This window comes from Phycodurus eques, chromosome 20 (genome assembly GCF_024500275.1).
Source record: "Phycodurus eques isolate BA_2022a chromosome 20, UOR_Pequ_1.1, whole genome shotgun sequence".
NCBI lineage: Eukaryota > Metazoa > Chordata > Actinopteri > Syngnathiformes > Syngnathidae > Phycodurus > Phycodurus eques.
This window is the reverse complement of record NC_084544.1, coordinates 14,929,223-14,954,267: the sequence shown is the minus strand read 5'-3', so window position 1 is coordinate 14,954,267 and position 25,045 is coordinate 14,929,223. Positions and strand designations below refer to the sequence as shown.

The following is a 25,045-nucleotide window of genomic DNA, read 5'->3' as shown; positions in this document are numbered from 1 at the left end:
AAAAACAAATATCACACAGCCATAAGTATTCAGACCATTTGGTGTGATACTCATATTTAACTCGGGTGCTGTCCATTTTTTTCTGAACGACCTTGAGATGGTTCCACCTTCATTGGAGTCCAGCTGTGTTTGATTAGACTGATTGGACTTGATTAGGAAAGCCAGACCCCTGTCTATAGAAAACCTTACAGCTCACAGTGCATGTCAGAGCAAATGAGAATCATGAGGTCAAAAGAACTGCCTGAAGAGCTCAGAGACAGAATTGTGGCAAGGCACAGATCTGGCCAAGGTTACAAAAAAAAATTCTGCTGCACTTAAGGTTCCTAAAAGCACAGTGGCCTCCATAATCCTTAAACGGAAGACGTTTGGGACGACCAGAACCCTTCCTGGAGCTGGCCGTCCGGCCAAACTGAGCAATCGGGGGAGAAGAGCCTTGGTGAGAGAGGTAAAGAAGAACCCAAAGATCACTGTGGCTGAGCTCCAGAGATGGAGATGGGAGAAAGTTCCAGAAAGTCCAACTTCTAAAAAGACAATTGATATTTCAGTTTTTCTTTTTTTAATAAATCTACAAAAATTTAAACAATTCAGTTTTTTTTCTGTCAGTATGGGGTGCTGTGTGTTCATTAATGAGGGGGAAAAAGAACTTTAGATTTTAGATAATGGCTGCAATATAACAAACAGTGAAAATTTCAAGGGGGTCTAAATACTTTCCGTACCCACTGTACAGGTCCAACCATAAAAAGATGAACTCTTAATCCCGTCTCAAATTTATCTTTTGAAACAAACCCAAAATGTTTACAGTTTGCCTCGACAGGACACTAAAAATAAATTGGCCCCACTGTTCCAGTACTTTTGGAGGGTAAGCAATATAGTGCCAGAACCAAGAGTATTTGGGGAAGGGCTATCCTCCCCTACTTGTTAATTTAAGGAGGGAGAGGATAAATGTGGGGCAGAGGTGGCAACCCCCCCCCACACACACACACGCCCTTGACAAAATGGTTTGCATGAAACATTTCAGTGAGCACCCCTCCCACGCCGTTGACGATTGTGCTCGGCCCCCCTGGAAAAACCTTGGGACCCAGTCTGGCCCCCCAGCTAAAAACGGGCTAGAACCACCACTGGCTCCATGACATATTTTTTTATTTTTCCCTTAAATATCGGTGCCTGGTATCGGCAGCCTTCACGGGTACCCCAATACCATGAAATAAGGCCGGTACCTATGGGGTGCCGATCGGAAAGTGGCTCACGCTGAAAATAACAGCAACTTCTTGTAACTTTAGATTCAAACAGTGTTTTAAAAAACTGGTTTGAATTTTCGTGTCACTTTTCTGCACATTTGCAATTTAACCTCAATAGTTAACTCCACATATTAAATGTTACACCTAAATGTTATATCCAAATGTTAAATGTAAATTTAAATATAAAACTTAAATATAAATGTGAAATATATATCTAAATATGAATCTTAAATTTTTGAATGTAAATTTAAGTATAAACTCTAAATCAAAATTTGAACTATAAATCTAAATATAAAACTTAAATCTAAATGTTAGCTATATATCTAAATATAAATCTTAAACATGAATCTTAAATACATATCTAAATGTAAATAAATAAAGTTTAGGTGTAACTGTCACTGTCAAATGTCACCCATCCCTAGTTCATCATCATAACCGCCCTCCGAGGGAAACCATAACTATGATATGGCCCGCGACTTACGTAAATGAGTTTGACACCCTTGGTGGAGGCAAACAGATAGATGGGATACTGGACAGATTAAAAAAAATATTAATCCAATGTGGGAAATTGGGTTGTCACAACAGCAATATTGACAACTATACCAAAATAGGAGCAACCAGCAAAATGAAAATCAAAGAAACAATTTCAAGAGCAGCATTGCAGGGGAACCCAAGGAAAAAGTCCAATCCAATCTAAACAGGAAGATATATATATATATATATATATATATATATATACACACACACACACACACACACACACACACACACAGTGGCTGAAATAAGTATTTAACACGTCACCATTTTTCTCACCAAATATACTTCCAAAGGTGCTATTGACCTGAAAATTTCACTCGATGTTGGGAACAACCCAAGTAATAGTGTGTAAAAATCTTAACTGATACAGGGAAAAAGTATTGAACACATGAAGAAAGGGAGGTGCAAAAAGGGATGGAAAGCCAAGACGACACCTAAAATCTATCAATAATCTAACCGCAATCCAGCCCCTTGTCAGTGCAAATGAATATCAGCTGGTTCACTCCTAATTGATGGCCTACATAAAGGTCTCATTGCCCAGGTGTGAGTCAAGACACAGGGCCACAGGGCCCTGTATAATTGAGCTAGAAACCAGCTGACTAAAGAAATTGCAAAGAGAAACTATGCAGCAAAGTTGCAAAAACAGTTTAGCGCTAACGACTCGAAATCAGTCTGGCATGCATTCCAATCGCTGACCAATTACAAGCGACGATCACCCCAAGCTGAGAACAATAGCACACTAGCCAACAACTTGAATACCTTCTACTGCTGATTTGAAAAGGACACTTTCACACCCCACCACCGACCACAATCACAGCTCTGACTTCTGCGTTAACCATCCACGAGCAGGATGTGAGACGCATCTTCAAACAACAAAAGATTAACAAAGCGGCAGGCCCAGACCATGTGTCCCCATCCCGCCTTAAAGTCTGCGTGGACCAGCTCACTCCAGTCTTCACACAGATCTTCAGTAGATCTCTGGAACGGTGCGAAGTACCATCCTGTTTCAAACCATCATTCCAGAGATTTCGGGTCTAAATGACTACAGGCCTGTCGCCTTGACATCTGTGGTCATGAAGTCCTTTGAACGTCTCGTGCTGGACCACCTCAAGAGCGTCACAGGTCCCCTGCTGGACCCCCTAGAGTTTGCCTACCGAGCAAACAGGTCTGCGGATGATGCAGTCAACATGGGACTGCACTACATCCTAGAACACCTCGACAGTGCAGGGACCTACACGAGGATCTTGTTCGTGGACTTCAGCTCAGCGTTCAAAACCATCATCCCTGAACTCCTTTCCTCCAAGCTTCTCCAACTCAGCGTCTCACCTGCCATCTGCCAGTGGATTTATAGCTTCCTGACGGGCAGGACACAGCAGCTGAGGCTGGGGGATGCCACCTCATCCACACCCAGCATCAGCACTGGGCGGCCCCAAGTGTTGTGTCCTCTCTCCGCTGCTCTTCTCTCTCGACACGAACGACTGGACCTCAACGCACCCGGCTGTCAAACTCCTGAAATTTGCAGACGACACCACAGTCATCTGACCTGGAGCTGAAGACTGTAGAGATGATCCTGGACTTTAAGGAGGAATCCTTCGCCACAGCTGCCCCTCACGCTGTCCAGCTTCCTTGTGTCAACCGTCGAGACCTTCAAGTTCCTCGGAATTACAGTCTCTCAGGACCTGAAATGGGAGTTCAACATCAGCTCCATCCACAAAAAGGCCCAGCAGAGGATGTACTTCCTGCGGCTTCTGAGGAAGCAAGGCCTGCCACAGGAGCTGCTGAGGCAGTTCTAAACAGTGGTCATCGAATCAGTCCTATGTTCTTCCATCACAGTCTCGTTTGGTGCTGCTACAAAAAAAGGACAAACTCCGACTGCAACAGACAATCAAAACTGCTGAAAAGCTTGTCGGTACCACCCTACCCACCACTGAGGACTTGCACGCTGCCAGAACTAAGACTAGAGCATGCAAAGTCCTCTTGGACCCTCCACATCCTGGTCACCAGCTCTTCCAGCTCCTTCCCTCAGGTAGGTGCTACCGAACAATGCAAACTAGAACCAGCAGACATTCCAACAGCTTCTTGCCTCTTGCAATCAACTTTGTAAACAGCTAACCTACAATTCCGTTGCAACATGCTGCCATTTTTTTTTGTCTTGAGTTGTCACATTTCTGTCGGGCCAATTATACATACTTGTGCACTCACTGTAATAGTCTTTGCATATTTGCATATCTGTTGTTGACCAATACTGGCCACTCATCCCAGAGTAGCATCTGCCCCCTTGCACACTGACTGAGGAGTATCTGCAACATTAGCACAATCAACATTGTCCCAGATTATCGCGCTCCTAGTCACTTTAAACTGCATACACTCCTTGAAGTCTCACCGCCCTTTGCACAATGGCCATTGTACAATATTAGTCATTCTAAGTGCTAGAGGACTATGCATCTTTTTCCACAATTGTCAAAAAAAAAAAAAAATTGTACCGGCATTACCAGATAATGAGCAACCCTTTATTGCTCAGTGAGTGTTATTTTCAATGTCTTCATGTCTCAAAAGTGTTCTCTGTCAATTGACTGTCTGTTGTCGTTCTCGAGCGGCTCCAACTACCTGAGACAAATTCCTTGTGTTTTTTGGACATACTTGGCAAATAAAGATGATTGTGATTCTGATTCGGATTCTGATCACATGATGGGTTAGAGCAAAGAGCTGTCTCAAGACCATCACAAACTAATTGTTGCAAAACATAATGATGGCATTGGTTACAGGTGCATATCTAAGACTGAACGTTTCAGTGAGCACGGTTGGGGCCATAATACGTAAGTGGAAAGCCAATCAATACCACCATAAATTTGCATTGATCAGGTGCACCTCGCAAGAGTTCTGACAGAGGAGTACAAAGAATAATCAGAAGAGTTTTCCAAGAGCCAAGGACCGCCTGTGGAGAGCTTCAAAAAGACCTTGAATTAGCAGGTACACAAGGAAAACGATGAGTAATGCACTCCGCCGCCATGGGCTGTATGCATGCTCATCATGCAAGACCCCATTGGTGGGGGAAAAAAAGCATGTCAAAGCTCGTTTAAAGTTTGCTGCACAACATTTGCCAAGGAAACTCAATTGGTTTCAAAGAAAAAAATAAAGCTGCTAGAATGGCCCAGTCAATCACCTGACTTGAATCCAATCGAAAATCTATGGAAAGGACTAAAACTCAAGGTCCATAAAGGAAGCCCACGGAGCCTTCAAGATTTGAAGCCTCTTTGTGTGGAGGAATGGGCCAAAATCACACCTGAGCAATGCATGCAACCAGTTTATCCATAGAGGAGGCGTCTGGAAGCTGTCATTGCAAAGAAAGGCTTTTGTACCAAGTATTAAATAAATTCCAGTTGGCGTATTAAATACTTTTTCCCTGTGTCATTTCACATTATTACACACAATTTAATTTCTGATCTTATTTGTTGTACTTTCTTTGTAGATGTGGATTACCTCGGTTCTTCCCAATATCTGGGGAAATGTTCAGGTCAATAGCACCTTTGGAAATATATTTAATGAGAAAAATGGTGACGTGTTAAATACTTATTTCAGCCGCTGTGTGTGTGTATACATACATATATGTGTGTGTGTGTGTATAATATGTATTCAATATAGTCCATTTATGTCACAGCAGTATCTGTACAACTACTGGAAAAGGAAAGTATCAGAGTATCAGTACAGACAGTGATATACTGTAATAATGACAGAACAAAACAGTGCACAAATCCCTCTCTTTATCCAATCACTACATACAGTCCAATTTAGGTAAGGTCAACATGGGATATTTTGGAATCCTTATCTGGATTTCAGGTGTATTGTTTCGAGGCAGGGCGGCAAGGTGGACGACTGGTTAGAGCGTCAGCCTCACAGTTCTGAGGACCCGGGTTCAATCCCCGGCCCCGCCTGTGTGGAGTTTGCATGTTCTCCCCGTGCCTGTGTGGGTTTTCTCCGGGCACTCCGGTTTCCTCCCACATCCCGAAAAACATACATTAATTGGAGACTCTAAATTGCCCGTAGGTGTGACTGTGAGTGCGAATGGTTGTTTGTTTGTATGTGCCCTGCGATTGGCTGGCAACCAGCTCAGGGTGCACCCCGCCTCCTGCCCGATGACAGCTGGGATAGGCTCCAGCACACCCGCGACCCGAGTGAGGAGAAGTGGCTCAGAAAATAGATGGATGGATGGATGTTTCGAGGCATCAATACAAAGAAAAGCAAAAATGGAGGACAACAATGTGTTCTTTCTTTCTTGTGATGCAGCTGTTTGTTTCAAGAAGAAGGCAAGCGTTGTTTGAGAAAAGACACATTTTGTGTTCTTCCATCGTATTCACATTCACAAAGAAGTGACCTTTCCCTACCGACCATCAATGACTGAAGCGTTCCGGCTTGCGTCCTGTAGGTATCATCCAACTTCAGTTTGGTATCCCAATGTAGGAATGCTGAAAATCAACATGGGATTGATTAGTCACTTTATTTATTCAGATACCCTGAAATAAATTAAGACAATTACAAAGTTAAAATACTATACTGAAATGAAGCTGTACTGTTTTGTGAAAATAAGTGATTGTGATACTAACAATAATTAGGAGTGGGATAATCGCTACAGTCTACAATAGTAGAAAATGGCAAGCATACATGTGACATTTTTGTACAATGCTGAAAAACTTTTTTGGCCAAATGTTACATTGTAACAACTGAGACGTGGATAAAATGTTCATTTTTTAGTAATTTGTTTCAATGATGTAAATATGGGTTACAAATATAGTTTCCAATGTAAGAAGTTAATGATTTGAGTTTTTATTGATTTTCTTGATATTATTTTGTTCATCCATTTTCTTTACCATTTATCCTCACTGGAGCCTATCCCAGCTATCTTTGGGCGGGAGGCGGGGTACACCCTAAACCGGTTGCCAGCCAATCGCAGGCATTATTTTGTAATCAATAAAAAAATAATAATCTGAACCTTTTCATTCATCATGATCTGTGGCATGAAAATTTTAAGGTTCCTTTATTCGTTTTTAAATGTCTTAACGGACTTGGGCCATCATATCTATCTGATATACTTTTATCTTATCATCCCTCACTGGTCCTCAGGTTCTCTTTCAGTGGCCTTTTAATCATTCCAAAAACTAGAATAAAAATCCACAGAGAACCTGCATTCAGCCATTAGGGCCTGCACCTCTGTGGTGGCATCCTCTGTGGTTGCGAGCCGTGGCACCTTTCAGTGTGGATGGCTCCCACAGGTTGTCTTTCTCACCCATCAAAAGTCCATCATTAACAGCCTAGGTGTAAAAGTGGACAATGATCTTAAGTTAGAAACCCAAATTACAGCCGTGGTTAAATCCATCTTTTTCCAGTTAAGGACACTAGCAAAAATCAAACAGGTCCTTCAGAAACGGCACTTTGAAATAGTAATCCACACCTTTGTGACCACTCAGCTGGATCACTGCAATCAGAATCAGAATCAGAACCATCTTTATTTGCCAAATATGTCCAAAAAAACACAAAAGGAATTTGTCTCCGGTAGTTGGAGCCGCTCCAGTACGACAACAGACAGTCAATTGACAGAGAACACTTTGAGACATAATGACATTGACAAAAAACAGTCACTGAGCAATAAAGGGTTAATAGTTATCTGGTAATGCCGGTGAGTGCACGAGTAATACATAATTGGTGACAACGAACTCAAGTCAAAAAAATTGCAAGCATGTTGCCATAGAATTGTAGGTTAGGTGTTTAAGAAGTTGATCGCAAGAGGGAAGAAGCTTTTGGAATGTCTGCTCGTTCTAGTTTGCATTGAGCGGTAGCGCCTACCTGAGGGAAGGAGCTGGACGAGCTGGTGACTGGGATGCGGAGGGTCCGAGAGGATTTTGCATGCTCTTGTCTTTGTTCTGGCAGCATGCAAGTCCTCAAGGGTGGGTAGGGGGGTACCGACAATCCTTTCAGCAGTTTTGATTGTCCGTTGCAGTCGGAGTTTGTCCTTTTTTGTAGCAGCACCAAACCAGACTGTGATGGAAGAACACAGGACGGATTCGATGACTGCTGTGTAGAACTGCCTCAGCAGCTCCTGTGGCAGGCCAGGCTTTCTCAGAAGCCGCAGGAGGTACATCCTCTGCTGGGCCTTTTTGAGGACGGAGTTGATGTTGGTCGCCCACTTCAGGTGGTGTCATCTGCAAACTTCAGGAGTTTGACAGCCAAGTGCACTGAGCTGCAGTCGTTCGTGTAGAGAGAGAAGAGCAGCGGAGAGAGGACACAACCTCGGGGCACCCCAGTGGTGATGCTGGGTATGGATGAGGTGGCGTCCCCCAGCCTCACTTGCTGTGTCCTGCCCGTCAGAAAGCTGTAAATCCACTGGCAGATGGCAGGTGAGACGCTGAGCTGGAGAAGCTTGGATGAAAGGAGTTCAGGGATGATGGTGTTGAACGCTGAGCTGAAGTCCACGAACAGGATCCTCGCATAGGTACATGCACTGTCGAGGTGTTCAAAGATGAATTGCACTCCCATGTTGACTGCATCATCCACAGACCTGTTCGCTCGGTAGGCAAACTGAAGGGGATCCAGCAGGGGGTCTGTGACGCTCTTGAGGTGGTCCAGCACGAGACGTTCAAAGGATTTCATGACCACAGATGTCAAGGCGACAGGCCTGTAGTCATTTAGACCCGTGATTGCAGGTTTCTTGGGGACTGGAATGATGGTGGAGCGTTTGAAACAGGATGGTACTTCCCACAGTTCCAGAGATCTATTGAAGATCTGAGTGAAGACTGTCGCGAGCTGGTCCGCGCAGACTTTGAGGCAGGATGGGGACACATGGTCTGGGCCTGCCGCTTTGTTAATCTTTTGTTGATTGAAGATGCATCTCACATCCTGTTCGTGGATGGTAAACGCAGAAGTCAGAGGTGTGATTGTCGTCGGGGTCCGTCCGGATGGGTGTGGGGTGTGAAAGTGTCATTTTCAAATCTGCAGTAGAAGGTATTCAAGTCGTTGGCTAGTGTGCTATTGTTCTCAGCTTGGGGGGATCGTCGCTTGTAATTAGTCAGCAATTGGAATGCATGCCAGACTGATTTAGAGTCGTTAGGGCAAAACTGTTTTTCCAACTTTGCTGCATAGTTCCTCTTTGCAATGTTAATTTCTTTAGTCAGCAGGTTTCTAGCGCGATTATACACGGCCCTGTCCCCGCTCTGATATGCGTCCTCCTTAGCTTGGTGAAGCTGCTTAAGTTTGGCAGTGAACCACGGCTTGTTATTGAACGTGCGAAACGACTTTGTTGGTACACACACATCTTCACAGAAACTGATATAGGATGTGACAGTGTCCGTATATTCATCCAGGCTGCCAGCTGACACTCCAGTATGTGCAGTCTAAACAGCTTTGAAGTTCCATCTTTCCTTCATTGGTCCACTTTTTCACTGTTTTCACTGTAGGCTCCGCGCATTTAAGTTCTTTCCTGTACGTCGGTATTAAATGAATTAAGCAGTGATCAGACGAGCCCAGGGCGGCACGAGGTATAGCACGGTATGTGTTTTTTTCCGTAGTATAGCAGTGGTCTAAAATGTTATTTTCCGTGGTAGGACAGTCAATGTGCTGCTTGTATTTAGGGAGTTCGCAATTGAGTTTAGCTTTGTCAAAGTCCCCGAGAATAATGAGGGGTGAGTCCGGGTTTTTTTTCAATTTCGTTGACTTGTTCGGCGAGCGTTAGCAGTGTGGTGTTCATGTTAGCTTGAGGGGGAATATAGATGCCAGCGAGAATGAATGACTCACGCGGCGAGTAGAATGGCTTGCAGTTCAAAAACAGCGACTCCAAATGCGGGCTGCAGTGTGTGCTGAGCTCCGTGACGTCTGTACACCATTTTTCGTTGATATAGAAGTATATCCCGCCGCCTTTTGTTTTTTCCCCCGATAACTCTGTGATACGATCTGCTCGGTGGTGATGAAAACCCGGAAGCATGACTGCGCCGTCGGGTACAGTGTCGCAAAGCCAGGTCTCCGTAAAGCACATGGTGGCGGAACGTCCGAAGTCTTTACTGGTCTTTATCAGAAGATGAAGCTCGTCCATTTTGTTGGGTAGGGAGCGTACATTCGCGAGGTGAATCGACGGGAACGCCAATCTGTATCCTCTCTTGCGGAGTATCACATGGATGCCGGCTCGCTTCCCTCTGTAGCGTCGCCTTCGCCTCCATGCGCCGAAAACCGCGGACGCCGCTGCGGTGAGTAACTTGGGGAAAAAACTGAGCGGATTTGCGAAAGGTTGAAATGGGAGTTCAACATCAACTTCATCCACAAAAAGGCCCAGCAGAGGATGTACTTCCTGCGGCTTCTGAGGAAGCAAGGCCTGCCACAGGAGCTGTTTAGGCAGTTCTAAACAGTGGTCATCGAATCAGTCCTATGTTCTTCCATCACAGTCTCGTTTGGTGCTGCTACAAAAAAAAGGACAAACTCAGACTGCAACGGACAATCAAAACTGCTGAAAAGCTTGTCAGTACCACCCTACCCACCACTGAGGACTTGCACGCTGCCAGAACTAAGACAAGAGTGTGCAAAATCTTCTCGGACCCTCCGCATCCAGCTCCTTCCCTCAGGTAGGCGCTACCGAACAATGCAAACTCGAACCAGCAGACATTCCAACAGCTTCTTCCCTCTTGCAATCAACTTAAACAGTTAATTTACAATTCCATTGCAACATGCTGACAATTTTTTTGTCTTAGTTTGTTGTCACATTTCTGTCGGGCCAATTATACATTACTCGTGCACTCACTGTAGTAGTCTCGCCACGCTGACTTTTCGCATATCTGTTGTTGACCAGTCATTCATGCTCTAATTGCCAGAGGACTCTGCACCTTTTTGCACAATTGGCAAAAACAAAATGAAAAAAACAAAAAAATTGTACCGGCATTACCAGATTACTAGCAACCTTTTATTGCTCAGTGACTGTTTTTCTCAATGTCTTTCTGCCTCAAAAGTATTCTCTGTCAATTGACTGTCTGTTGTCGTACGAGAGCGGCTCCAACTTACCGGAGACAAATTCCTCGTGTGTTTTTGACATACTAAAGATGATTCTGATTCTTTTATTTGCTTTTAAAGGCTTGAATGGCCTTGCCCCATCGTACCTCTCTGAGCTGCTGCACCCGTACATTCCCAGCCGCTCTCTCAGATCAGCTGATAGAGCCAGGCTTAAACTTAGAGGTGAACGAGCGTTTGCTGTTGCAGCCCCAATACTGTGGAATTTTTTGCCACGCCACATCAGGCAAGCCTCATCTTTGTCTCATTTTAAATCCTTGCTTAATACCCAATTTTTAACCCGGCTTTTAACACCAGTTAGCGAGTCTGATGTGATGTATGTGTTGTGTTGGCAGTGCGTTTTATTTTATGTTGATTTTACCTACTTCATTTATGTAGTTTTTATCACAATACTATAAATCAGTAGATGTGTGTGTGTGCGTGCGCGGGCGGGCAGGGGGAGTGCGATTTGTGTTCGTACCCATGCATTTATCTGCATTCATCTGTGGGGATGGGAGGGGTGGGTTTTTTGTATTCATCCTTCTATTTTAAGTGTCCTTTTTTTTTTAATCTCTGAAGTACCTTGTGTATGAAAAGTGCTATATAAATAAAATGTGATTGACTGATTGGTTGATTGAATAAACAGACCAAACTATGGGAGTACTGCTATTTTGAGCATAATTGACAATGATAAAAAATAATAGTATTTTGGTCTTTTTCAAACTTTCCCTGTGTTTACCAGGAGGAACTCGAACACCTCAACCAAGCCAGTGATGAGATCAACAAGGTGGAGCTTAATTTGGATGTGAGAAAGTTGTTTATATAATAGTACGATATTACAAATACAGTACATCTACCTGCTGTCATGTCACACTGACAATGTACTGTATCTCACTTTTTTCTTAGGGTCATAGCACAGCTTACTGTTTTAGGCTATTTTAAATGTGTTTTCATGTGTATGCTCTCTTCAGGATGCCAGGTCCAGCTACCGGAAGATCCTCACTGATTCTGCCAGGAAGCTGAATGCTCAGGGCTCCCAACTTGGTGCCTGCATTGAAAAAGCCAGGCCTTACTATGAGGCCCGCAGACTGGCCAAAGAGGTAAATGGTAAAATGGTAAATGCGGTGCACTTATATGATGCTTTATCGACACCAGTGTTCCCCAACCGGCGGTCCACGGACGGGTACCGGGCCGTGAGTCATTTGTTACCGGGCGGCAGAGAAAGGATGATCAATTTATATAATTTCTATTGTATTGCAATTCACGTGTCAATGTGTTTTATTTAGAAAATTGACTGGATCTTCTCCGCCGCAACAGCTGCGCGTCTCAATTGACACGTCAAGACTGCACAGAACGCTTCCGTTTCTGGTCCTAGCTGGCTCGAACGCTTCTGTTTCCGATCCGAGCGGGCTGGCTAACGGCGGCAGAGCTCAAAGAACGAAATCATTTCATAAACTAATTCAGCTCATTACGTTAACTGAAAAGATTTGTTCTTTTGAAAAGAAACAACACTATATCAGGAGTCCTACTTAAAATACGGGTTTAACGCAACAGTCAATTCTCACGCACCAAGTCCGCTCTGATACAGATACAGTCGTAGGTTTCTGCTCGACACAGGCGGAACTACTTTTACCGAGTTATATATATATATATGTGTGTGTGTATATATATATATATATATATATGTGTGTGTATATATATATATATATATATATATATATATATTTTGTTTTGGCGGATGCGCACCGGTGCTCGGCATTTTGGTGCGGGGGTGGGGCGCCGCACGGTGCCGATGATTTTTATTTATTTATTGGGATGGATGTGACCGGGTGTTGTGGAGCCCTGGTTCCTTTCCAGATTTTCACCGGTGGGGCGCGGGGTTGGTGTTTGTGGCGCTGTGGGGCGGCGTTTATGTGGATTTTATCCCGGATCATTGTTGTGTGGGGTTGCTGTGGTGGGGTTTTGGCTCGGTGTTGAGCTTTTTTTTTTTCTTTTTTTTTTCTGTCGTTGGCACTTGCGTTGGTTTGGGGACTGGAGTGGGCACTAAGGACCGTCGGTGCGGGGGAGCGGCCAGCCCTTTGCCTTGTTGGCTTTCTCTGTGTTGGCATGGACGTGTTTTGTGGGTTTGCTTATTCGGTTGACTGGGAGTTGGCTTTGCTGGGGCTCCGTGCGGTGTGGCGCACGGAGCCCCAGGGGCGCGCTGGGTGCTGCACGTCGTGGGGGCCTCCTTTACGTGGTATGGTCTTGTTCCGGGTGTTGCACTGGGGCGGCTGGTCATTGATTTTGGCGGGGTTGGGGCGCGCGTTTGTTCGCCGCCTTTGGGCGCGGGCGCGTCTTCGTTGGTTTCTTCTTTGTTGGTTTTCGCCGCTTCTTCTTTGGGGTGGGCGGACTGTGTGTGTCGGTGGTGGGGGTAGGGTTGGGCATTGTTTGAATTTGACCGATTCCGGTTCCTTATTTCGATTCTGGTTCCAAACGATTCTCTATTCCAATTCTTTTTGGGGGGTGGGTTAAAACACTTTGCATGGTTTAAATAAAGAGTGTCCAAATTTTCCTAAATGAACATTTGACTCGGGATTCTTTATAACCAGTATCAATGTCAAACCTATAATCTAAAAGGCAATGTGTGTGGAACTAACCCAATTGACTTAATATTCATTAATTAATGTTTCAGCTAAAAGTTAAATATAGCATGGTTAAAATAGTTATTTGGGACTGTTTCATCGCGTCAAATGTTTTATATGTGCAAGTTTTAACTTGACTTCCTGTTCGAAGCTTGTAGCCTTTTATTTTGAAGGGTACGCACCAGAACTCAACATTTTGGCACAAAAATTAACTTCACACGGCACCTGTGATTTTATTTATTTATTTTAATGGTGGTACTAAATGCTATAAAACGTTGATTCCTTTCCCTACCCACCAATGAGGCACAAGGTTTGTGTTTGTGATACTGTGAGACGTTTATGTTAATTGTGTCCCAATTCATTGTGATGTAAAGTTGCTACTGTGAAGTTTTAGCCCAATGTTAAGCTATTATTATTATTATTTTTATTTTTTTGTCATCGGTACTTACGTTGGTTTGAAAACTAAAATAAACGCTGAACGATAAAACATCAGTGTATCAGTGCCGCCGCCGTTGGGCACAAGCACATCAGCGTGTACGTTCTTCTTCGTTAGTTTACGCCACTTCTTCGTTGTTTTTCGCCACTTCTTCTTCGCAGCTGGAGGAAAAGGCATCGAAAACTGGGAACCGAAATGTTTCAATTTGAACAGTTCTGGGAGGACCGGAACGTTAGTCCCGTTTTCAATCGCTTCTCGATTCTTGATGCCTCACACTAGCTGGGGGCTGTTTTTTGGGGGGGTTTGGGCGGTTCCTAGTGGTCGGGTGCTCAGTGCCCCTCCCCTTGGGACAGGTTGGGGCGCTTCAGTCGGGCTCAGGACCTCCCTGGGTCCTGGGTGGTTGGTGGCGCCCCCCTGGTTGGGTCCCCTGCTGGACGGGTGTGTATATCATCAAATCATCGTTCATCGAATCAGTCCTGTGTTCTTCCATCACTTGCACGCTGCCAGAACTAAGACAAGAACATGCAAAATCCTCTTGGACCCTCCACAGCGCCTACCTGAGGGAAGGAGCTGGAAGAGCTGATGACCAGAGCTCTTCCAGCTCCTTCCCTTAGGTAGGCGCTACCGAACGATGCAAACTAAAACTAGCAGTCATTCCAACAGCTTCTTCCCTCTTTCCTTTCTTTTTTTTCAAGTCGTTGGCTAGTGTGCTATTGTTCTCAGCTTGGGGGGATCGTCGCTTGTAATTAGTCAGCAATTGGAATGCATGCCAGACTGATTTAGAGTCGTTAGCGCAAAACTGTTTTTCCTACTTTGCTGCATAGATCCTCTTTGCAATGTTAATTCTTTAGTCAGCTGGTTTCGAGCTCGATTATACAGGGCCCTGTCCCCGCTTTGATACGTGTCCTCCTTAGCTTGGCGAAGCTGCTTGGCAGAAGTTTGGCAGTGTACCACGGCTTGTTGTTGTTGAATGTGCGAAATGACTTTGTTGGTACACACACATCTTCACAGAAACTGATATAGGATGTAACAGTGTCCGTATATTTATCCAGGCTGCCAGTTGAATTTTCAAAGACACTCCAGTCTGTGCAGTCTAAACAGCTTTGAAGTTCTATCTTTGCTTCATTGGTCCTTGGGGCGCCCCAGTGCTAATGTTGGGTATGGATGAGGTGGCCTCCCCGAGCCTCACTTGCTGTGTCCTGCCCGTCAGGAAGCTGTAAATCCACTTTCAGATGACAGGTGAGACACTGAGCTGGAGAAACTGGGATGAAAGGAGTTCAGGGATGATGGTGTTGAACGCTGAGCTGAAGTCCATGAACAGGATCCTCGCATAGGTCCCTGCACTGTCGAGGTGTTCAAAGATGAATTGCAGTCCCATGTTGACTGCATCATCCACAGACCTGTTCGGTAGGCAAACTGAAGGGGGTCCAGCAGGGGGCCTGTGACGCTCTTGAGGTGGTCCAACACGAGACGTTCAAAGGACTTCATGACCACAGATGTCAAGGCGACAGGCCTGTAGTCATTTAGACCCGAGATTGCAGGTTTTTTGGTGACTGGAATGATGGTTGAAACAGGATGGTACTTCCCACAGTTCCAGAGATCTATTGAAGATCTGAGTGAAGACTGGCGCGAGCCGGTCCACGCAGACTTTGAGGCAGGATGCGGACACATGGTCTGGGCCTGCCGCTTTGTTAATATTTTGTTGTTTGAAGATGCGTCTCACATCCTGTCCGTGGATAGTAAACGCAGAAGTCAGAGGTGTGATTGTGGTCGGGGTGCGTCTGGATGGGTGTGGGGTGTGAAAGTGTCCTTTTCAAATCTGCAGTAGAAGGTATTCAAGTCATTGGCTAGTGTGCTATTGTTCTCATCTTGTAATTAGTCAGCGATTGGAATGCATGCCAGACTGATTTAGAGTCGTTAGCGCTAAACTGTTTTTACTTTGCTGCATAGTTCCTCTTTGCAATGTTAATTTCTTAAGTCAGCAGGTTTCTACCGCGATTATACACGGCTCTGATATGCGTCCTCCTTAGCTTGGCGAAGCTGCTTAAGTTTGGCAGTGACCCACGGCTTGTTGTTATTGAACGTGCGAAACGACTTTGTTGGTACACACACATCTTCACAGAAACTGATATAGGATGTGACAGTGTCCGTATATTCATCCAAGCTGCCAGCTGAACTTTCAAAGACACTCTAGTATGTGCAGTCTAAACAGCTTTGAAGTTCCATCTTTCCTTCATTGGTCCACTTTTTCACTGTTTTCATTGTAGGCTTCGCACATTTTAGTTCTTACCTGTATGTCGGTATTAAGTGAATTAAGCAGTGATCAGACGAGCCCAGTGGTGCACGAAGTTTGGCACGGTATGCGTTTTTTAGCGTAGTATAGCAGTGGTCCAAAATGTTATTTTCCCTGGTAGGACAGTCGATGTGCTGCTTGTATTTAGGGAGTTTGTGGTTGAGTTTAGCTTTGTTAAAGTCACCAAGAATCAAGAGGGGTGAGTCAGGGTTTTTTTTTTCAATTTCGTTTACTTGTTCGGCAAGCATTCGCAGTGCGGCGTTCGTGTTAGCTTGAGGCGGAATATCGACGCCAGCAAGAATGAATGCGAACTCACGCATTAGAGTAGCGAGTAGAATGGCTTACCGTTCAAAAACAGCGCCTCCAAATCGTTGATATAGAAGCATATCCCGCCGCCTTTTGTTTTCCCCGATGATTCCATGTCACGGTCTGCCCGGTGGAGATGGAAGCCGGGAAGCATGACGGCACCATCGGGTACAGCGTCACAAAGCCAGGTCTCCGTAAAGCACATGGCGGCGGAACGTCCGAAGTCTTTACTGGTCTTTATCAGAAGATGAAGCTGGTCCATTTTGTTGGGTAGGGAGCGTACATTCGCGAGGTGTATCGACTGGAACGCCAATCTGTATCCTCTCTTGCGGAGCTTCACCTGGATGCCGGCTCGCTTCCCTCTGTGGCGCCACCTCCGCCTCCATGCGTCGAAGACCGCAGACGCCGCTCCAGTGAGTAACTCGGGGAAAAAACTGAGCAGATTTGCTAGTGAAAGAAATTCTGGAGTAGCCTCCTTGATGGTTAGCAAGTCTCCCCTTGTGTAAGTGAGTCGTGTATTGTTTCCAAAGACGAACGAAAAACACAAAAACAAAACCAATACAAGAGAGCGCGTAACCGAGGCGACCACACTGGTAGGCGCCATCTTGTATGGTCATTGCACTGGATTATTGCTCTATTAGTCATTCAAACTGCTCTAATTGTGAGAGCACTCTGCATCCTTTTGCACAATTGTCAAAAAAAAAAAAAAATTGTACCGGCATTACCAGATTACTAGCAGCCTTTTTTTGCTCAGTGAATGTTTTTTCAATATCTTTATGTCTCAAAAGTATTCTCTGTCAGTTGACTTTCTGTTGTCATACTGGAGCGGAAATTCCTTGAGTGTTTTTTACATACTTGGCAAATAAAGATGATTCTGATTCTGAATGGTTGTTTGTTTCTGTGTGCCCTGCGATTGGCTGGCGACTGGTTCAGGATGTACACCGCCTCCCGCACGAAGATAGATGGGATAGGCTCCAGCAGCCCGCGACTCGACTTTACGCCGAGCTGATCGGTGTGATCGGTATCATGTCATAATTCGCCGATCTGATCAATGACGTCATCGATCAACTCCACACAAGACATTAAACTCTGCGTTGCCATCGCGTATAAATCCAAAAGCAAGTTTATTTTTCTTATGGCGCAGTACTGTAACTATCTGACGGCCAATTTTTTTCAATCTTGTCGGTGAAAAACACGTTGTCGTCATTGTCCATATTTTTTTCTCAGACATACGACACATAATTTATTTTCAGTCTGTGCATAATTGAAGTACGTCGTGGGGAACGTCATCTAAATGCTTCAAAACAACAAATTTGATCGGGCACCTGAAGTTTGTACACATGGAGGAGCATGCCGCGTTCAAGCAACGCAGCGTGGTGGGGGAAGGAAAAGCCAAACAGACGCAAACTCTGAACAACACCCGTCCATATAGCCGGGACAATGACAAAGTTAGAGTAAGCATGTCATTAACAGTATTTGTTAAAGTAATTGAGTTACAGTAAGTTAGCACCCACTATTTCTGTCATGTTTTAATGCTGATTTGACCTTACGTATGTCAGTGGCCCTTGAATGCCCCCTCGAGGTCTTGGATGTTTTAACTTTTGTCTAAAATGCTCCAGAATATATATATGAAGATACAGCACTCTGTATATAGTACACAAGTATATACAATAAATGAACAAGTCATGTAAATAGACACATTGCTCCATCTTGTGATCGGATCGGTGATCGGTTATCGTTTTGTTTAAACTTGCTCGGCCCCAAAAATCCTGATTGTGTAAAGCCTACCCGCGACCCTAGTGAGGATAAGCGGTAAAGAAAATGGATAGAGCGTCTGCCTCACAGTTCTGAGGACCGAGGTTCAATCCCGGCCCCACCTGTGTGGAGTTTGCATGTTCTCCCCGTGCCTGCGTGAGTTTTCTCCAGGCACTCAGGTTTCCTCCCACATCCAAAAAACATGCATGGTAGGTTAATTGAAGACTCTAAATTGCCCGTAGGTGTGAATGTGAGTGCGAACGGTTGTTTGTTTGTGTGCCCTGCGATTGGCTGGCAACCAGTTCAGGGTGTACCCCGCCTCCTGCCTGATGATAGCCGGGATAGGCTCCAGCACTCCCGCCACCCTTGTGAGGATAAGCGGCTCAGAAAATGGATCAATGGATGGATATATATATATATATATAGTGAGAAAAATGGTAACGTGTTAAATGCGTATATGTATGTGTGTGTGAGACGCCTCCACCTCCCAAAATTGTTCCTCGGATTTTACTTTTTCCATTTCACAGCCGAGTGTGCTTCCTAGTTCCAAATCCGTTGCCAAAGCCGAACAGCTTGATTAAAAAAAACTGTGTATTTTGCTGCATAATTAGTTTGTTTTGTGTTTTATACTTGCCCTCAATAAACTGTTGTCAGTGAAAATTTGTGGTAGAAACATGAATGAAAAAAGTCAAAGATTTAACATTCTACATTTTGAAAAAAGGCAAAATAGTATATTATATCATTACAACATGCCACGATGCTGATTAAAGAGATGATGATTATGAATATATTTCCTGCATAGGTTTGGTCATGGTTGTCAAAGGTGCAAGTTTGTCTTAAAAAGCAATCTCAAAGTAAGGCTGGATTCACGATTCGATTCAATTTTCGATTCCTTAGGTTGTAATTCAATTTGATTCATAATTGATTTAAATGCTCCAATATTGATTCAGTCAGAAGTGAAAATAAACAAATAATGAATAGAAAATGTTGGCAATTTTGAAATATTTGTTTTCGATGCCATGTAAACATATATCCTGTATCAAATCACATTTTTGAAGCAGTAAAACATCTGAAAATGAAAATTTGCACAGGACTTATTTGTGCATATGGAGTACAAAAGTAAAAAAAAACATGACAGTTCTGTATTAAGACTGAAAAGGTAAACTCCATGTAAACTTAACCTTTATTTCCTCTTGGTAATGTAATAAAAATAAAAAATGTGCACAGTAATAACTTATTTGTACATATGGAGTGCAAAATGAAACACATGATGACGGCTCTGTATTGAAAAAGTAAAGTCCATGTAAAGTTTGAATATTTCTTTACTTAGATGGGTTAGGGACAGGCTTACTCTTATTATTTGCAGGGTTTTAAATTAATACTTAAATAGCATGTTTGAGGCATTGTGACAATTGCCAGTACTTTCTTCATCAAACCCCATTCATTCATTTATTGCCTCTGTCAACAAGTTTGCAATATTGCTTCCTGTGTGGCTTCTGTGTAGGCCTCTACTCTGCAGAACATTTAACACTAATTCCTACTTTGAAATGAAATAATAAGTGATAGTTGAGTACGTCGGGGTCAGGAGTGGCCACTCTTTCTGGCAATTTCACGGCTCCAAGACCGCTGTCTTAACTCTGTGTACAGCTTCACGACAGCGACTTCTGACCTGTTTTCGTGTTGGTATTGCGGATCGTGGTTCGAGTGTCTTTTGTCCATTCCTGTGTTCTGGATTGACGGCCCTTGAGACATCAGCAGATAAATTGTCAACCTACAGGAATTTTATGTTCAGTAAATCCCTCGTTTATCACGGGGGTTGTGTTCCAGAAAACCCCTGCAATAAATGAAATCCATGAAGTAGCAACCAGTTATTTATATTATTGTCTAAATTTATCCAAGTTTTATTATATAAATGTATCTAAGTTCCATATACTGTATGCAATTCAATGCCAATATGTGATACTGTAGAGAGGTGCAGGTATTGTATTTGTCCACATAAAGCTGCTGCACACTCCGCGATGCAGTCGAACAGCGGGAGCAAATCTGAGCTCAGTTGTACTTCAGTTGAAGTATTTAACATGTACTCACGTTATTTTTTGCTCAACCCTCATCCACAAATCCATCAAAGTCCTCATCTTCGGTATCCGAAATGAACAGCTGGGCAAGTTCTCAATCAAACACGGCAAGTTTGAGTCAGTCTCGTTGCCGTGCGGCTCCTCAGAAATGATGGCGGCTTTTACGAAAGCTCGAACAACAGTGCAAGCAGACACGTAAGCCCGAGCATCCACAATCCATTCACAAATTGTGGCGTAACTCGCCCGGCGGTGCCTCCTAGTCTTAGTAAAGATGTCATCCATGGCTCCCACGCCGCTCACTTCACTTTGAACGGCCTGTTTACACGGATGTCCAGCGGTTCGTCAAGCCTCCCGGAATGATGGCGAGGCCCGATTTATTGCACTCAGTCGAATGGTGACTAACAGACGCTTCTCCCGGCTGTTCTTTGCTCATTAATCCATTGCTCGAGTTGGTCTTCCAACTCGGGCCACCTCGTCTTGTTTCCACGGAAACTCAGCTTCGTCTTCTTGACTTGGCGAAGCTCGTTTTCCCGCTTCCTCCACTTGCGAACCGTGGATTCGTTGATCTTGAATTCTCTCGCGGCTGCTCGATGTTCCTCCGCGTAACTGATAGCTTGCATTTTAAACTGTGCTTCGTAAGCGTGTCTCTTCGTAGGTGACATTTGCCGGGGTCCTTAGCCGAACTGACGTTGTTTTGCACAATGCACACCCCGGAAAAGCTCCCAGCATATAGCGGTAAAAAAATAAAAATAAATAAATAAAAAATAAAAAACACACCCAGCCGCTACTACATACCTACTGGAGACGTGGCTTTAGCGTCCTACTTTTCCTCAGCAGCGTCGGCAGGAAATGGTAAAAAAAAAAAAAAAAAAAAAGTCAAGCGGAGCGCTCATCACACAACAACATTTATAGATGTTGGAACTTGGTGCACACATAAGGAGCGCCACATTATAAGGCGCCCCGTCCATTTTGGAGAAAATTTACGACTTTTAAGTGCTTATGGTCGTGAAAATATGGTATATGGTTTGAGGGCGGCACAGCAGCAAATGCATCTTCAGTGTGAGAGAAACCTTATGTGCATTTTGATTGGCTGCAAACTGTAGGCTGTCAATTTTGAATTGTGGCAAAACCCGTGGCCAACTAATCGGCCGCTCATGAAACCAGTGCCAAACCACGCACACTTCGCGACAGTTGAGTCGGGTTCGTCCGCGTCCCTCGGTGTGCGGCAGCCTTAAAATCACCATCCACACACTCTGCACGTACGTGCCTATTAAGGCGGGTGTGCTCCGCTTGGATGACCTGAACAGCCCATGCGGACATTTTCCTGCCTTAAGCATTGGCACCGTTCCTCACACTGACAGTCCTGGCAATGTAGTCAGTGAAAAGCATTATGGGAACACAGAATTCATTGCAGTGATGTTTTTAACTACACTACTTTGATTCTTAGAAAATCTAACTAAAGGTTGCTCTTAACTTGGATTGGTTGCTGTCGTTATTGTTATGAGTTTGTGCATTAGCTATTCATCACGTTAAGGTCAGCATTTGTGAATTTATTTCATAAAACTCTTGACTGTAGCTTGTGTTTTAAACAGTGGCATTCCAGACAAGTTCTCTGTATCCTCAAGCAATCAGAATCAGAATCAGAATCAGAATCAGAATCATCTTTATTTGCCAAGTATGTCCAAAACACACAAGGAATTTGTCTCCGGTAGTTGGAGCCGCTCTAGTACAACAAACAGTCAATTTACAGAACACTTTGGGGACATAAAGACATTGACAAAAAACAATTGTGCAAAAAGATGCAGAGTCCTCTAGCACTTAGAGCAGTTCGAACGACTAATATTGGAATAGTCCGGTGCAGTGACCATTGTGCAAAGGGCGCTGAGACTTCAAGGAGTGTATGCGGTTTAAAGTGACAAGTAGTGCGATCATCTGGGACAATGTCGGTTGTGCAAATGTTACAGATACTCCTCAATCAGTGTGCAAATGGAGCAGATGCTACTCTGGCATGAGTGGCCAGTATATGCAAATAGTGCAGCATGGCGAGACAACTACAGTGAGTGCACAAGTAATAAATAATTGGCCCCACAGAAATGTGACAACGAACTCAAGTCAAAAAATTGCCAGCTTGTTGTAATGGAATTATAGGTTAGGTGTTTAAGAAGTTGATCGCAAGAGGGAAGAAGCTGTTGGAATGTCTACTAGTTCTAGTTAGCGTTGATCGGTAGCGCCTACCTGAGGGAAGGAGCTGGAAGAGCTGGTGACCGGGGTGCAGACGGTCCGAGAGGATTTTGCACGCCCTTGTCTTAGTTCTGGCAGCGTGCAAGTCCTCAATGGTGGGTAGGGGGTTACCGACAATCCTTTCAGCAGTTTTGATTGTCCGTTGCAGTCGGAGCTTGTCCTTTTTTGTAGCAGCACCAAACCAGACTGTGATGGAAGAACACAGGACCGATTCGATGACCGCTGTGTAGAACTGTCTCAGCAGCTCCGGTGGCAGGCCGTGCTTTCTCAGAAGCCGCAGGAAGTACATCCTCTGCTGGGCCTTTTTGAGGACGGAGTTGATGTTGTTCGCCCACTTCAGGTCCTGAGAGATTGTAATTCCCAGGAACTTGAAGGTCTCGACGGTTGACACAAGGCAGCTGGACAACGTGAGGGGCAGCTGTGGCGAAGGATGCCTCCTGAAGTCCACGATCATCTCTACCGTCTTGAGCGTGTTCAGCTCCAGGTTGTGTCGCCCGCACCACAGCTCCAGCCGCTCCGCTTCCTGTCGATATGCAGACTCGTCACCGTCCTTGATGAGGCCGATGACAGTGGTGTCATCTGCAAACTTCAGGAGCTTGACAGTCGGGTTCGCTGAGGTGCAGTCGTTCGTGTAGAGAGAGAAGAGCAGCGGAGAGAGGACACAACCTTGGGGCGCCCCAGTGCTGATGCTGCGTGTGGATGAGGTGGCCTCCCCCAGCCTGACCTGCTGTGTCCTGCCCGTCAGAAAGCTGTAAATCCACTGGCAGATGGCAGGTGAGACGCTGAGCTGGAGAAGCTTGGTTGAAAGGAGTTCAGGGATGATGGTGTTGAACGCTGAGCTGAAGTCCACGAACAGGATCCTCACGTAGGTCCCTGCACTGTCGAGGTGTTCTAGGATGAAGTGCAGTCCCATGTTGACTGCATCATCCGCAGACCTGTTCGCTTGGTAGGCAAACTGCAGGGGGTCCAGCAGGGGACCTGTGACACTCTTGAGGTGGTCCAGCACGAGACGTTCAAAGGACTTCATGACCACAGATGTCAAAGCGACAGGCCTGTAGTCATTCAGACTAGAGATTGCAGGTTTCTTGGGGACTGGAATGATGGTGGAGCATTTGAAGCAGGATGGAACTTCGCACATTTCCAAAGATCTGTTAAAGATCTGAGTGAAGACTGGAGCGAGCTGGTCCGCGCAGACTTTGAGGCAGGATGGGGACACAATTTGGTGACTTACCAAATGTATTCGTGGAGATGACTTAGTTAGGTTTCTTTTTCTGCTAAGAATAAGAGCCCATTTGACCCCATGTGAGTCTTTGTTGTGCGTCAGGTTTATAAGCAGAAGTCGCTCACTTCACGCTGCTGCTGGCTTTAGTTGCCATTTTGTTGTTGTTTGGTCAAGTGCAGCTTCCGTCCAAACAACGTGAAGCACAGACAAAGCGCCTTGTTTGTTTTAGAGGATTTGCTGAATCAATATTGTATTGCGGGGCGAAGTATTGCAATGCATTGATGAATCTGTATTTTTCACACCCATATATATAATTACCCTCAAATTAAAGCTGATCAAACTTTTCCAATAGGCCTAGTGACAATACTGGTGCAATGCGTCTTAAGAAAAGAATGCCAAAAATATGTGTGTGTGTTTTTAATCGGGCAGGGTAGCTTAACCAACACCTCCAATGGCAGCACATTAATTGGAGGTGTTGGTTGAGTGACTCCTGACTCCGATTAGTTCTTGGAGAAGTCATTAGCCTCGGGATTTACATATTTACATACATACATAATTTACATACTTTTCCCACTGTCCACTGTGAATGTTTACATGAAATTTCTAATAAAAACATGAATACATGCAGTAACTGTTTTTGCGGTATTAGTTTAAGCAGAATGTATTTGTCTGTTGTAAAAATCAGTTCTCATTTTATGACCAATTTATGCAAAAATGCAGGTCATTTCAAAAGGGTTCACATCCCTTTTCTTACAACTATATCATCTTTTCTTACAACTATAATCATATTTCATTCTCTGTACTTATTCATTATGCTGTTGAAGCACAACACTTAATTGTGGGATTGACAGTGCAAGAATTTTGAAGCATGTGTAAACTGTCAGATTTGTTCTTAACCTAAAATTGAAGAATCTGTTCCTTGGAGAAAGAGGACCAGGCCTTATTGTGTTTTCCCCCCATGTTACTTGGCTCAGTAGTGTGATATGAATGATGAATGATATGTTATTGTTTGGTCTGAGCACATCATTACATCTGCTCTACAGGATGTCTCTGAAATCCATTGGTTAAAGCCATGTGGTGAAGAGAATACATTGGAGTGAAGACAAATGCATTTGCACATTCACATCCTTGTACACATCGTATACACAGTAGTGGTGACACGCACTCATATTACTTATTCATACAAGACTTTCTGCATATACAAGCTTTACCTTTCACACACAAATAACTTTTTTTTAAACCTGTCCTGTTCAGCTGCATGGCCTTGCAGAATGGTGGATCTGTATGCCATTGTGCTAGAACA

General features: G+C 44.4%; 1 protein-coding gene across 3 annotated transcripts in view; it reads left to right on the top strand.

The window, feature by feature from the left end:
* The window catches only part of sh3bp5lb (SH3-binding domain protein 5-like, b), a 44,176-nt gene that overhangs the window by 1,341 nt on the left and 17,790 nt on the right, over positions 1-25,045 (top strand). For 2 of the 3 annotated variants that reach the window (XM_061664739.1, XM_061664738.1), the window contains exons 2-3: positions 11,536-11,598; positions 11,765-11,893. The exons of the other annotated variant lie outside the window; for it this stretch is intronic. In XM_061664739.1, the coding sequence (XP_061520723.1) occupies positions 11,536-11,598; positions 11,765-11,893 (192 nt within the window). The remainder of the gene's footprint in view (positions 1-11,535; positions 11,599-11,764; positions 11,894-25,045) is intronic. 3 annotated transcript variants of the gene reach the window in all.